Consider the following 16,207-nt stretch of genomic DNA (forward strand, 5'->3'; position numbering starts at 1 on the left):
TCTATTGAACACTCACCCAAACCAGACTTTTTTAATCGTTTTAAGTGCTGACTTGTTTGTTTTCCAGTGGGAGATTTCTGCCCATGTTTCATTTCTTTATCTGAACTGTCTGCTTCACCATTTTTAGATTCGGATCCTAAAAAAGGAAATAGTTATTATGTCATTATCTTCCTCTTGCTGCCCTTGAAAAGAAAAAATCTAAAATTATTTCAAAAACCATAGATATAATCTCCTTTTCTATAAGTTAATTCACTACCTTTGGCCACAATCTGATTCCTCTGCTGGATATAAAGAGAAAAGCCCAATAAATCAATCAAACAGAACAAAAAGCAAGAACAGATGGCCTAATAGTGAAGTCAAAAACACTTTCACTGATCTGATAGCTTTTAAAAGAAACACTCAGATCCTTTGTAAAAACACACGGATAAGCTTCGACAATTCTACACCATTTAGAGATGATGCAAGACGGAGACAGAAACATGAAGGAAGAGGAGAAGCTTGAAGACCAGGAGAGATCATACCTTTCTAAATAACTTAACATTGAAATAGGACCAGAAAATGCAAACATCAATCTGTAATAAACAGAATGGTACACAGCTGATAAAGTGACAGAAGGTAAATTAGAAGAAAAGGTCAGGGTTGCACTGAGGTGAGAAGAATGTTCCCAGAACACAGAAACTAATAAAGGATGGCTGATTTTTGCAGCAGAAGACTGAAAAACAAATTCACACTCACGGAAGAACTGCTTTTGATGGCACTACACATCAGCATGTGGTCCACCATTAAAGTTCAACATTCAAACAAAAGCCAAAGCAACAACAACAAAAAAATCCACGGAGCAGTACCACACATTTCCTTACACCTATTGACATTAGCAAATGAAGTCCTTTGATGATGAGTGCGCTGGTGCCTTTTATTCTCTTGAGAGCGAAATGCCCTATTAGTTTGGACTCACTGAAAGAGTCAAAAGTATGTAAAAAAAATTTAAACTGAAACCTCAAGTAGAAATATTATTCGGTTGCAGAGAAAAGTCGTGACATCTCTCTCAGTGAAGAAGTCTCCTCCGGGAAGAAACTGGCCAAGCATACAGTATTTTAGCTCTTTACCTGAAGGCGAATCCGACTGCTCATCAGACACCTTTAATGGTGTCAAAACAACACGAGGAACAGTCTTGTTTACCATCATTGAGACTCCATTTCTTCTCTTCTGCTGCTGCCTCAAAGCCTACAAAACATGATAATAAAATGTAACGTAAAAATATAGCCAACATGATTTCTCCTAATTGGATTAAATGATCCATTCGCCCATCATTAGATACAACCTCTTAAGAGACTTAAATTCCACAGAGTCACTAATTTGTCCTGATTCTCAATAGTCATCTTCATGTCATTTTCCCTCAAAAGCAGATGGTCGGGCTTTGGCAAAGGGCAGCTACCTGAGCCCATTTCGAGTCTAATTCTGAAAACAAAGCAGCGCTTAAAGGTCTGTTCTACCTTAGCCGTGTGGCCTGGGAGCCCATGCAACTTGAAACCATGACTCCCAAGTGAAAGAAATGTAAAATAAATGTTTCGAGACCGGGATAAAAATAGATGTGTCTGCACTTCTCTTGCAGGTGCGTCCTCTCCAGTGCACTGCTCGGTCAATCAAGTTAACACCGAGTGTCGTCAGTATGTACCGCAGGTAAGGACTACGGTATTGACGCACTCGCTCAGCCGTGGGGAGCGCTGCACAGAATCACTGAACATGGCAGGAATCATTTATTTCTGTGAAGGGAATCAGTCCTAATCTTGGAAACCTTGCAGCACTTGGCTTCTGTCTGCTTGACTTTGGGCATTAACCTTCAGAACACGAACATGACGGTGTTCTGGCAAATCCAGGAAGGAAGAAAAAAAAAAATGGAGACGAGAATAAATCTCTGCAAATGGGAGTGCTTTGTGTTTCATAAATGAAACAACCACGGTGATGATAATGTAATAAAAGACATTTAAAAGTTCTGAAATACAGCTTATCCGGTGGATCGCTTTACACAGAAAATTACCTGTAATAAAAAGGGTCTTCAGCACGTGAAACTGAAGAGACATTAAATTCACAGTTACAGGGATGCTAAAACTCCTTGGAAGGGCTGACCACAGACAGCCTCAGACATTTTTATTCCTGGCTTCTGTGTCATTTCGACCAATTTTATAACAACTCAGTTAGCTGATTAATGTTCTTCGACTAGAAGTTGTCATAACTGCCTAAAATACTGCCTTGCCCGTTTATCCCCTGCTGTCAGAAACACTGTCATTTTATTTGCAAAGGGTATTAGTTGAATGTCCAACTTGTAGATCGTAAGATTTAGCAATCAAATAATTACAGAAGTAAAAAATTAAATGCCATTTAGATGCGAGAAGGCCTATTCAGATGAGATTTAGAATTGGATGGAAAAGCGGATGGCTTGGGAAATCCATTACAAATGATACTGTTGGCCAGGGATAACACAAGCGACTTCCCTTCAGTTCTGACATCTGCTGAGCTTTTATAAAGTAGCAGGCACTGGGTGGGAGACAAGGGTTACAAAAATGAGCAATATGCCCTCCTCCTCGCCTTCAGCTTGCTGTCAATAATGTATTTGATGAGCACATGTGTGCTATCAAATATTTAAGACATTTACCCTTTCTTTCCTCAAGGTGTACACAACTGCATTAAATCTCTACAGCCCGGTGAAGAGCTCAGAGCACTTTATAGACATTAACCCATCAGTCCAACAATAAAACACAACGAGGCAACACGGTGCCTTATATTACAATTAAGTCCATTTTTGCCCACTCTGTAAGACAATAAAACTTGCACAAAGAATGATTAACTTTTAGGAGTCTATACATCATGCTCATCAACCTCTTCCCTTGGCAATCCAAGTGGGTAATTTAAAAGCATTCATTTTATGTTAGGGTGGGTAGGTACATATTTGAAAAAACTGGTTAAGAAAAAAAGTGGTAAAATAACAAAGGGCCTACCTAGAACCTGGAATCATAAAGATGACAAGTCTTTTTATAGCACTTGTGGTAAATAATTATTAAAGTGATAAAAATTCTGTCCTCAACTTTTACAGCTGAAAGGACTGTGCTATAGACAAATTAGTAGTTAGACAGAAAGAAACCATGACAGAGATGAGATAATAATAATAATAATAATAATAATAATAATACGAAGCATCTGGGTGGCTCAGTGGGTTAAGGCCTCCCCCTTCGAATCAGGTCATGACTCAGTGTCCTGGGATCAAGTCCTACATCGGGCTCTCTGCTCAGCAGGGAACCTGCTTTACCCTCTCTCTCTCTGCCTGCCTCTGCCTACTTGTGATCTCTGTCAAATAAATAAATAAAATCTTTAAAATAATAATAATAATAATAATAATGGCAACAACAACCCATAGCATCAAGATGGAGCCAAGGTAGTGGTAGAGGAATACTAATCAATATAGAGACCATTCAATGACAGTTTTCTAAATATGTATTTCCTGCTCAGAAACTTGGACAAGTTCTAAATACAGTATGTATTTATTTATTTATTTAAAGATTTTATTTATTTATTTGACAGAGATCACAAGTAGGCAGAGGCAGGCAGAGAGAGAAAGAGGAGGAAGCAGGCTCCCCGCTGAGCAGAGAGCCCGATGTGGGGCTCGATCCCAGAACCCTGGGATCATGATCTGAGCCGAAGGCAGAGGCTTTAACCCACTGAGCCACCCAGGCGCCCCTAAATACAGTATTTTTTTAAATGCTGAAATGAAGCAGTGTATCCATAGGTGACCAAAACTAAATGTCCACCATATAAAAAAATTGTCTAAAGTGTATTTAAAATATGCATACCTTTCTGTTTTACTTCTGAAAAAAACATGCATTCTACTTGACCCTGAATAACATTTCTAGGGGCAGACAGCAAAAGCTGGGAGGTTGTTTCTTTCCCTGTGAGGCTAGTCAGAGCAGTTCAAGTAGAGAGCTGTTCGGAAAACCTGAGGAGCATCCCAGGCCAGTTATCCGAAGGGGCATCTTGATTCCAGTTACTGATCCACAGTCACTCCAGGCTAACCTGTGGATTCCAGTTCACTTCCCAGAAAGCAGGATTTATCTGACTCTTGGAGACAAGGGACAGCTTCCAAGCAGATCAGAATGTGGGTGGAGGTGGAGAAAACCATGCGCAGGAGCTCAGCTGTCTGGGGCAGAGTGGGCCATGTGTTATAGTGATTCCTGTTCTCTTGCTGGAGAGTGTTCCTCCTGCAAGTAAAGAAGCTAACTGTCCATGGGGTTTTGGGTTGTCTAACTCGATTTCTGCAACGAGGTGCACATCAATCGCATGAATATATGCTGCAGGTCTCCTCACAATCCCCTGAGAAATGGGCAATGTTTTTCTGGACACTGGGGTGAGACAGTGAAAGAGGGGGAGGCTGAAGTAAGTGAGAAAAGCACACACCCCATGAGGGGAGGCAGTTAGTACTCAAGAGATGCAACGCAACTGGATTTTAAGGTGATTTTTCCTGTTTTTAAACAAAGTACCAAGCAAAACAAAGATGACTCTGAGCTAAATTCAGCCTGAGGGCACCAATGTCTGAGACCTTCTACACACCATTCTCAATGCTCCTCACCTCCCCAAAAATAATGGGTCTGACCACTGCCCAACAGGTGTTAAAAACCCCCTCTTCTAAGTGCTGATCTGCAGAAGATTGGGGACCGGTGCAGAGGCATCTTAAAAACTGTGTGAGGTGATGGGTAAGGGCAAGGTTGCAGAGTCAGAGAAAGAAGGAACTAAGCAGCTGAGCATGCTGGGTAAATTACTTGGCTAAAATCTCCCTCTGAAACAAATACAATAGTGTTGGTAAGATATTTTAAATAGGAGATCCATAGAACAGTACTTAATACTATTTGTAGCATATAGGAAATATCCAATAAACGTTACTTCTTATATAAATGATCCATTCTGCAATGAGTGCATTTTTTTGAGGACTTACTCTGTTGTAGTACACTGCAGATCCATGGCAACGAACAAGACCAAAAAAAAAAAATTGTTTTATTTTACATTTTAGCAAAAGACTGACAAGGAGCCACATAAAATAAGCACAACAATTTTACACACATACAAGCACTAAGAAAATTATGCCAAGACGAGGAGGTAGAGTAACTGGGGTGAGAAGCAAAATCTCTCGAGAGGTAACAGTGGAGACAAAACCCAAATGACAAAGAACTGGCCACGTGACAACGGTAGAATCTCCAGTCAGGGAAAGAGACAGTATTCAGACCTCTATCAGGAAAGGTCTTTGGTGGTTCAAGGAATAAATAGCTGGGGTAGCTCGGAAGGAGGACTAGGAAGATTACAGAAATGGAAAAGAATTCCCTGAAATGACTGCCGTGGGTTTATTAGGAACGGGAGATTTATGTTCAAAGCAAAGGCAGCTCTACAAGCCCGGTCTCCCCCCAGGCACACTCTAGCACTTGTGCCCCCAAGACGCCACAGAGGCCCAGCAAAGAGAAAGCACAGTGTGTCTTCCACCAAAAGAGCGTCCTTCGCCTTCATTTTCAGGCTCCACTGCATGAAGTATGTTGCATCTCACACCCTGGACAGGTTTCTTAATAGTTCTGAGCATTTGGAGCAATTTAGGGAACGGGGTCCTGGAACACCCTGGCAAGCCCTCTGCCTCAGAGCCTCTGCCTGAATTCTCTAACGTGCGTGCAGCGCTCTTCCCTCAGACGACCACATGGCTCACCTCCTCATACACTTGACACTTGACTCATGGCCTTAGCCCATTTGGGCTGCTCTATCAAAATACCCCAGGCTGGGTAACCTGTAAAGGACAGAAATTCATTCTCCACAGTCTGGAGGGTAGAGGCCTCGATTACAGTGCCAGTGTGATCGTGACAGGCCCCCTCTGGATTGCGGGCTTCTCTCTCGCTGCACCCTCACACGGCAGGCAGGGGCCAGGGAGCTCCAGTGGGGTGTCTTTTAAGGACACGGATTCCATATATGAGGCTCCAATGCTGTAACTTAGGCACCTCCCAAAGAGCCCATCTCCCAATACCACTACACTGAACCTTAGGATTCCAATATATGAATTTGAGGGGACATAAACCTTCAAATAACACACTCTTTACTGTTTTTCCCACCATATTCTCTATTCCCACCACCCACTCTAATTTATTTCCCCCTATGGAAAATATATTATACTGTGTAATGTCATTTTCTCTTCCCTTCCCCAACCCAGAATATAGACTCTGAAAGGCAGGGATTGTCATCTTTTTTATGTTTTTTATGTTCACTAACATATCCCCAAGTGCCCAGAAGATTACCTAGGCTACACCAGGTGTCCAATAAATAACTACTAAAGATAAATAAAAATTCTTAGAAATAACTTTAATAAAAATAGAAAAGCCCTCTTCTCTCTTTAAAATAGGTAGGTAAGTGGTTTACTCAAAAGGCAGAAATCAGCATGAAACAATCAAGAAATAACTTTATTCTCCTAATATTGCCTTACACATTTCTGACCAATTTCCCTTTCTCATTTCTGGACAATATTTTACTAGAACACATAGCTTCTTGGGTCGCCTTCAAGTATTTATACAGTCTCATTTTCAGGCTTAAAGATATGAGGTCTAATATGAAGCCTTCTTTCTGTTTTCCCCAGGCTACACATAAGTCTCAGCTCAAAAAACTTCATTAGCAAAGAGATTGCTGATTTTACTCTTCCTCCATTTTCTTCCTCTTTTTCTAGGTGCCCCAGGATCAGAGTTAAATGCAAGTTAAGACAAGGAGAAAAAGAGGTCAAAGTTGTCTCACCTATTGCTATCATAGTCACAGCATCACAATCTTTGGGAGGCAGAAGGCCAGCTGCTAGTTTTGTATGGTGTACGTTATCTAGTTATACAATGATGTTAACCATATATCTATTATCTACTTACAACTTTATATATAGTTATTATCTAGTTATAACTATTTAGAGAGTATATATCATGTATATATTTGTGTGTGTGTGTGTGTGTGTGTGTGTGTGTATGCCTCCTAACAGTGTGTGAGACAACAGGTTTCCTTCCTGGGAAAAATTCCACCCTTCTCTAGTGTTTCTCTCTGAGTCTTCCTCTCACTGAGACTGTACCTCCCTTCACTAAGATAGAGAAGATGTAGCAGAGCTCTATCCAGTTTTATAAAATCCATTTAATTAATGCTCCTTCAAATGACTTGAGCTATTTTCTATATTAGCTGTTGGGGGACGGTCCAGGGCCATCTGGCGTCTCTCACTAAGTCCTCTGATATTGTGTCTAGCACTCTCTTTACAATAGGTATAATTCTACCCCACTGTCCTCAGCTTGGAGCTTTAGCTAAAATTCCAGAAGAATAAGAAAATTCCTGTTTGACATTATATATTACAAATAATAGAAGTTAAATGCAAGTTAACATTATTTAAATTTGGATATCCCACAGCCTGGAAAATATAAAGCCATGATTAGATTAAGAAAATAAGACTAGGAGGGTCACTTTAATTTTTTTAAGATTTTATTTATTTATTTGAGCTAGAGAGAGAGCACAAGCAGGGGCAGTGGTAGGCAGAGGGAGAAGCAGGCTCCCTGATGAGCAAGGAGCTCGATGCGGGGCTCAATCCCAGGACCCTGGGATCATGACCCAAACCAAAGGCAGACGCTTAACCAACTGAGCCACCAAAGCATCCCTAGAAGTGTCACTTTAGCTGGTCGTGGGAGGATTGCTCTGCATAAGGCTACCCTGAAAGAGGATATTTTATTGTGTTGTGACAAATTATGAGAGGTGGTTTTTTCTATTACACACCAAAAGTCTCAATTAGCTAGAGGTGGCCCTTTGCTCAATCTGTAACATGGTTTTATTCTGACACTGACATTACATCAATAAGACTTACTGTATTCGTCTAGATTCATTTGAGGGGGATGATGTCACTGAAGTACTTTCTAACTATTCAAGACTTAGCTCTAGTTTGGAATGCTAATGGAATATCTTATTGAACAACTTTAAATCCTATAATTTCAAAAAGATATCCAAATTGGCAATGAAGAAGTCAAACTCTCTCTATTCGCAGATGACATGATTCTTTATATAGAAAACCCAAAAGACTCCACCCCCAAACTACTAGAACTCATACAGCAATTCAGCAACGTGGCAGGATACAAAGTCAATCTGCAGAAATCAGTGGCTTTCTTATACACTAACAATGAAAATACAGAAAGGGAAATTAGAGAATCAATTCCATTTACTATAGCACCAAGAACCATAAGATACCTGGGAATAAACCTAACCAAAGAGGTAAAGGATCTGTACTTGAGGAACTACAGAACACTCATGAAAGAAATTGAAGAAGATGCAAAAAGATGGAAGACCATTCCATGCTCTTGGATTGGAAGAATAAACATTGTTAAAATGTCTATACTGCCCAGAGCAATCTATATTTTTAATGCCATTCCGATCAAAATTCCACTGGTATTCTTCAAAGAGCTGGAGCAAATAATCCAAAAATTTGTATGGAATCAGAAGAGACCCCAAATCGCTAAGGAAATGTTGAAAAACAAAAATAAAACTGGGGGCATCATGTTACCTGATTTCAAGCTTTATTACAAAGCTGTGATCCCCAAGACAGCATGGTACTGGCATAAAAACAGACACACAGACCAGTGGAACAGAGTACAGAGCCCAGATATGGACCCTCAACTCTATGGTCAATTAATCTTTGACAAAACAGGAAAAAATATATAGTGGAAAAAAGACAGTCTCTTCAATAAATGGTGCTGGGAAAACTGGGCAGCTATATGTAGAAGAATGAAACTCGACCATAAGTAAGTTTATCTTACACTGTACACAAAGATAAACTCAAAATGGATAAAAGACCTCAACGTGAGACAGGAATCCATCAGAATCCTAGAGGAGAACATGGGCAGTAATCTCTTCGATATCAGCCACAGCAACTTCTTTCAAGATATGTCTCCAAAGACAAAGGAAACAAAAGTGAAAATAAACTTTTGGGACTTTATCAAAATCAAAGCTTCTGCACAGCAAAGGAAACAGTCAAAAAAACAAAGAGGCAACCCACGGAATGGGAGAAGATATTTGCAAATGACAGTACAGACAAAAGGTTGATATCCAGGATCTATAATGAACTCCTCAAATTCAACATACACAAATCAGGCAATCATATCAAAAAATGGGCAGAAGATATGAACAGACACTTCTCCAATCAAGACATACAAATGGCTATCAGACACATGAAAAAATGTTCATCATCACTACCCAACAGGGAGATTCAAATTAAAACCACACTGAGACCAGTTAGAATGGCCAAAATTAACAAGACAGGAAACAACATGTGTTGGAGGGGATGTGGAGAAAGGGGAACCTCTTACACTCTTGGTGGGAATGCAAGCTGGTGCAGCCTCTTTGGAGAGCAGTGTGGAGATTCCTCAAGAAATTAAAAATAGAACTTCCCTATGACCCTGCAATTGCACTACTGGGTATTTATCCCAAAGATACAGATGTTGTGAAAAGAAGGGCCATCTGTACCCCAAGGTTTATAGCAGCAATGGCCACGGTCACCAAACTATGGAAAGAACCAAGATGTCCTTCAATGGACGAATGGATAAGGAAAATGTGGTCCATATACACTATGGAGTATTATGCCTCCATCAGAAAGGATGAATACCCAACTTTTGTAGCAACATGGATGGGACTGGAAGAGATTATGCTGAGTGAAATAAGTCAAGCAGAGAGAGTCAATTATCATATGGTTTCACTTATTTGTGGAGCATAACAAATATCATGGAGGACAAGGGGTGTTAGAGAGGAGAAGGGAGTTGGGGTAAATTGGAAGGGGAGGTGAATCATGAGAGACTATGGACTCTGAAAAACAACCTGAGGGGTTTGAAGTGGCGGGGGGGTGGGAGGTTGGGGTACCATGTGGTGGGTATTATAGACGGCACAGATTGCATGGAGCACTGGATGTGGTGAAAAAATAATACTGTTATGCTGAAAATAAATAAATTTAAAGAAAAATAATAAATCCTATAATTTGAAATCCAGAAAGAAATACCATCAAATCTTAAATCAGGGTGTCTGGATGGCTCAGTGGGTTGAACCTCTGACTTGCTCAGGTCATGATGTCAGGGTCCTGGGATCCAGCCTATATTGGGCTCCCTTCTCAGCGGGAAATCTGTTTCTCCCTCTCCCCCTGCCCCTCCCCACCTTATGCGAGTGCCAGCTCTCTCTCTCTCTCTCAGATAAACAAATAAAATCTTTAAAAACAACTTAAACAAGAAGAAGGCAAGTGTAAATGCAGTCTACTGTGAAGGAATGTACCTTTAAGCTGCTCACGTCTGTAATGTCCAACACGACCAAACCCCACAGAGAACATGGTACTAACCAAGCTTAATACTTCCAGGTGTTATTCAGTATGAAAGAAATTTATAGGCTTAAACTTGGAAATAAACTCATTTTTTAAAGGAAATATAAAACAGAGCTAAACCAGTCAGGGAAAAGTAAAGATCCTATCATGCATCAGTTATAATTCTGGCTTTAAGCAAAAATAAAGAAATCAAAAGATGAGGGCTGAGCATGCTTTTCTCTAGACATGCATTGTGATAGTCTCTTATAAAAAGAAAGAAACAATAACAAAAAAAGTCAACCCTTTAGATATGCATTTTATTTTTTCAACAGAAAGCTTGTCAGATAACTCTAAAAAAATTGGAATGGTTTCTCATTTCTACTCTAATGAAAAATAAAATAAAACCTAAAATCACAGGCCATTTGTGTTAACTTGGAATTTGCATAAACAAGTAATGCCTGTTTTATTGTAATAGGAAAACAACACTAACAATGTAACTTAAGAATGCACTGAATGCAATATGCCCTTCACTGAAAAATCTGAGAATATCGCATGCTGTGAATGCTAAAATAGTTAGAAATACACACATAGAAAACAGTTGGCTGAGTCAGGCACTACCAACTTGCACTGCTGCTCTCAGGCTAAATGTCAACACCCATGTTCAAGAAACTGCTATCGTGCAACATAACCTTTGGAATTTCATGGTATTGGTCAAATATATAAAGCTAAAGCAAAATACCAACACCATATCTGCTTTGTGATAAGAGGAGAGGGCAAAATACCTGCAACTTTATGAATAAATTCTACCACCCTAAATAAATAACGAAGTCGAATGAAACAACAGCAACAACATAGAAAGGTTCTGTTCTACACCATGTTACATCCCATCGTCACAGAACTCATCCGTCCCTAATCTTTCATTTGATTCTGCTGTTTCAAAACTTCCAAAATTTAATATTTCTTAATCCTTCCTCTTTAAAATTTAAAATCTAATCATTTCGCATTTTTTAGGATCATTATAACTAAAATAACAAGGCGGAAAGAAGTCAGGGAACAAGGTAATAATCAGCAAGCTGCTACTCTCCAGAGGCCTCAGAATGTGTTTATTTGGAATACGCGTATTCAGAAAAAAAAAATCTACCACAATAACAATATATTATTCATGCAACTATGTCTAACATAGGATGTTAACTAACATTTTGATGATCAGAAGGTAAAATAGGATATATAGGATGTTAACTAACTTAGGATGTTAACTAATGTTTTGATGATCAGAAGCAATGAAAATATTCTATGTCAGTAGTCAAGGGACATTCTAGCCTCCATGTTGCCTAGACTGTAGTTACACTGCAATCAGCAGTATTGCCGAGTAAAAGGACCCACTCTCTATGCAACATAATTTGGGGGGGTATGGAGGCCTCAGATCTGAGAAATTATGTCTGGCTTATTTTGCCTGAGGGTTTATTTTATTATTATTATTATTATTATTATTTTATTTACTTTTTTTATTTTTTATTTTTTTACTACATTTATGCTTATAAAGCTACTGGGTTTGTTTCTCTTTTTTCCCACCTACCTCTTTCTTTTTTTTTTTCTCACCATAACTCCACCTACTTTTTTTTCTCACCATAGCTCCACCTACTTCTTTCTAAGAATGTATACTGGCCTATGGACAGCCAAACTACTAAAGGCCGACTGACCCCGAATACACTTCCAGCAAAACGATAAGAGCTGCATAATTGATATATTTTTGAGTGTCTGCCAGTAATGTGTGCTGAAACTGAACATACACAAGTCTGTGTTCAAAAATAATATTCTTAATGATTATGATGTATTGCTTTTCTTACGTTATACAAATGCTGAAGAATGTAAATTTCTAGAGATAATGTAAAAAATTCATCTATCGTATTATAGACCATATGCTAAAAGGCAGTATCAGTTAAGAGGGAAGAATCTGAAACTATGATTCTGGGTTCAAGCATCATCTCCAAAATGTACTCGCTGAACAACTGTGGGCAAGTCATCTAAATTCTCTGGGCCTTCTTTCCCTCACTTGAAAAATGGGAATACTCGTACATACATTAAAGGATTTCTATGCGGATCAAATGACACGGTATATATAAAATACAGAGCATAATGTGTAGAGTTCCGAAAAGTAAATGTCAGCTAATGTAATTGTCATTAGGCTCATTTGGCTGGCCCTACATTCATAAGATGATTTATACGTGCATACATACACACAAAACTTATATTTACGAATAGAGTACACATACATATGTGTGTACACGTATGTATATATATACATACACTTACAAAGAATTCTACATGGTCATAGCCATTCAACTACGCAAAAGAAAAGAAAGCTGCAGATTTGCTGAGGCTGCTACAATTTAAAATGCCTCATGTTCAGTCAATTTTTGAAATGCTGTCTTAAGAAACTCAGCAATTACAGGGAAGCTAGGCAAAATTCTGCAAGAGCAGCTTTTTTTTCTAATGAATTTCCAATACAAATTTGATTATTAATCAAACATTAGCATATCTGCTACATATTGTGCCATCTTCCCACAGTAGCTAATTTGCTATTTGGTTATACAATATGAAGTTTTAAGAAATTACTACACAGCTCTTCCGGGACATTAAGAAGCTTATAGGACAGGTTTCTTACAAAGAGGCTTAGACCCTAAGCAAGCAAGTGGCGCTTTCCATGAACACATGCTCTGCAACAGCACAAAAATACTAACTCAAAGTTGTGAAATAAGTTAGTCATTATGAAAAATGTTCAAATGATATGAAACCAAAATGGAGAAAGTAAAAAATAGGGAGACATGACAAGACCTAGATCTGAATTTTTATCTTTATGTTTACATCCAGGAATATTTCATGATGTAGACATTTTCTAAATCACTGCCCTTCAGAAGTATGACTTTCATTTATGACCGCATCTATGTTTTTTAAATGCTACGAGTACCGGTATCCAGCTTTGTATCCTTCGTTCTCTCCTGGGTCGTATTTTATTAACTGCATTCCATTTGCCACCTGAATAAGCCTTTTCCTGGACTTCCCTACTGTCATCCATCCTTTATTTCGTCAATTAAAAAGGGATCTCAACACTGAATTCAGTTTTGTTCTTCGGTCTAAAACATCATACAAGATATAAATGGCAAGCTCATCAAAGATTATTTGATGTAACAATAATTACCTTATACATAATACCAATGAAAGGAAATACTGCAATTTCAATAATTAATACAGAATAGAAAAGTAATGTAATTCAGTACAAAAATGTTGAGTTTCTTTCCTAAGTTTCCTTGTTTGAAGTAGGGGAGAAGGTAGGGCTGTCTAGGAAACTGAATAGGATATTAAGAAGCTTTACAGGTTAGTGAGACTTAAAAAAATTTTTTTTAAAAACATTTCTCCTCTTCCTTGTTATAAATACAGCATGAGAATGGTACTTCTATTCCTAGACTTGGTCAGGGTCTGCAGGAGATGTGAGGGAGGGGTCTGTCATAGAAAGAGCAAAATAAATATGGGAGCGGAAGGCAGTTAAACAGGGGAAATCCATGAATTTTCATATGAACGGTCACATACATAAGCTTTCCATTTATGGAGCACATTACCATCACACAGTGTCCCCATCTAAGCACAGCATCGTCTCCTCCTCATCCACGCCCAGTTCGGAATGTGCTGGTGCAGCAGCAATAGCTAACATCTACTGAGTGGCTATCAGGGGTCAGGGTTGCTCATTCTACCATGTGCTTTCGACGTCTCACCTCACAGACTTCTCTTGGATTGTTCCCATGTGAAAGGTGCTATTATTTCCCACATTCTCTAGACATGAAATTCGAGATTCAGAGGAGAGAAGTGTCTTGCCCAGAGTTGCAGGAATTCAAACTGGGGTGTTTCAGAACCTAGAAGCCAACCTTGCAACCATTTCCTCCCATCACCATCTTGGCGCAAGGACACAGAGATCAAGACCACGTAGGTTGTATCAAGATGATATTGCACAATTAACCTCCATTCAGCACCAAACGCTCAATGGTAGACATTCTTGATAAAAGTAAGCCACAACTACTCTCTTTCCTAGTCATAACTTGATGCGTCTCAGTCACAAGGAAGAAATTATGTGTTTATTTTTTATATCAACTATTAGTTAAGCACAAGACCACAGAGACAGTATTTTCAAGATATGCAATGCATTTACGAACCCAAAATGTTTACTATAAACCTCACACAAGAAAATCGTAATATAAGTTTTCATGGCTCTAAGAACATTTTCCCCCTTCTATTTTACATCAAAGTTCTCAGCCAAGCCTCTCCTAGTTTTTCGCCTGGAGTAAAATTAGTGTATGAATAGAATGCAAGTAGTTGAATTCAGGACATCTCTGTTGCTCTCTGGCTGCTATGTTCCTGCAGATTTTACCTTCTCCACCTCACACCCATTACTTTAAGGAGGTCGAACAAAGAACGAATGGCAGCTCTCTTACCTGTTTCAGAGCCTTTTTGGTGTGTTGCTGAAAGGAAGACGCTAACTTGCTTTGCACCGCTGTGTTCGTGAGGCTTGAATCTCGAGTGGAAGATGCTTCATCGTTTACCTGCTTCGCACAAACTAGAAACAGAGAGAGATAATGATATTACTAATTTGAATTCCTTTTTTTATATCCACTGTAATTAACTCACTTGGAGCTTCTCTCCAATTGAAAATGGATACCTAAAATAAAGCCAAATACCACAGTGACAAGAAGAATATCTAGATTTGAGAGAACGGATCACTTAATAACTGTGTGGTCACAGTTACACGTAACCTCTCTACACCCTGTGTCCTTACCCACTAATTGATGTTAATTCCTATCCCATAGGGCTATTGTGTGGACATAAAAAAGAGCATAATATCTGCCTTAAGACTTGGGAGTCAGTAGATACTTTCCAAATCTGAATATGCAGATTAAGCAACGCACAGTCTTTTGAAGAAACAATGTAAATTCATGAAATTGTGTTTCAAATCTACCAAGGGCCCTGGTGCTCTTCCATTTAACAGCCCTCCTTCTGTAGACTTCCTTGCCTACTGGGACATGTTTGTCTTGTCCTATGGGCCAAGTCATCTATCACGGAGAAGGAAAAATAAAAGCCAAGATGCTGTGAGTCAATTTAAGGTAATTATTTTCAAGAACATCATGCTTTCTGCAGAGAATCATATAATCTGCCTACTTTTACCAGAATCAAATTTTCCTGTTGCCTATCCTACAGAGGACATTTTCTACAAAAAGCTGTTTTTTAGACGAACCAATGTCTCACTGGCATGGGTGACAAGGGCCCACATTCACTCATGGCTCTGTGGAACCTGGGTTATGGCCAGCACTCATCTTTAGCCCTCAAACTGTCCACCAGAGAGAAGAGGCTGGACTCTGGCCACAGAGAGATGCAGGCCCTCTTCTGTGCACACCAGAGGGGAAGGTGTTATTTGGAAAATCAAAGTCAGGAAGTACTGTGATTGGGGGCAGAATGGAGGCAGATGTCAAAGGCAGGAGGCAAGCGGAAGTTAGATGGAAAAAAATAACTTGAGAACATATTGGAAAAGCTCAAAATATGACTTTTTAAGGGCACCAGGGTTAACACTAATCCAAGAAAATTTTTGAAGGAACAGTAACTTGAGAAGATTCTGACCTGAGCTTTAGAGGCAGGTGGAGGAGTAAAAATTATTCTAGTCAAAAATGGAAGCACATGCACGTGCACAGTGTTGCGAACACTCAAGCTGCTTTAGATAGACTCAAGCACATGTTGCCTAGAAATAAAAATGCAGCTCATGAAGGAGAATGTTGGGGGAAAAGAGTCAAGTTTTGTTTTAAGACAAAG

General features: G+C 39.2%; 1 protein-coding gene across 10 annotated transcripts in view; it reads right to left on the reverse strand.

The window, feature by feature from the left end:
• The window catches only part of ASXL3 (ASXL transcriptional regulator 3), a 183,707-nt gene that overhangs the window by 85,189 nt on the left and 82,311 nt on the right, over positions 1-16,207 (reverse strand). For all 10 annotated transcript variants that reach the window (XM_032310801.1, XM_032310802.1, XM_032310804.1 and 7 more), the window contains 3 exons: positions 14,842-14,963; positions 1,107-1,224; positions 17-136 (listed from right to left, as the gene is read on the reverse strand). In XM_032310801.1, the coding sequence (XP_032166692.1) occupies positions 17-136; positions 1,107-1,224; positions 14,842-14,963 (360 nt within the window). The remainder of the gene's footprint in view (positions 1-16; positions 137-1,106; positions 1,225-14,841; positions 14,964-16,207) is intronic.

This window comes from Mustela erminea, chromosome 13 (assembly GCF_009829155.1).
Source record: "Mustela erminea isolate mMusErm1 chromosome 13, mMusErm1.Pri, whole genome shotgun sequence".
NCBI classification, from domain to species: domain Eukaryota; kingdom Metazoa; phylum Chordata; class Mammalia; order Carnivora; family Mustelidae; genus Mustela; species Mustela erminea.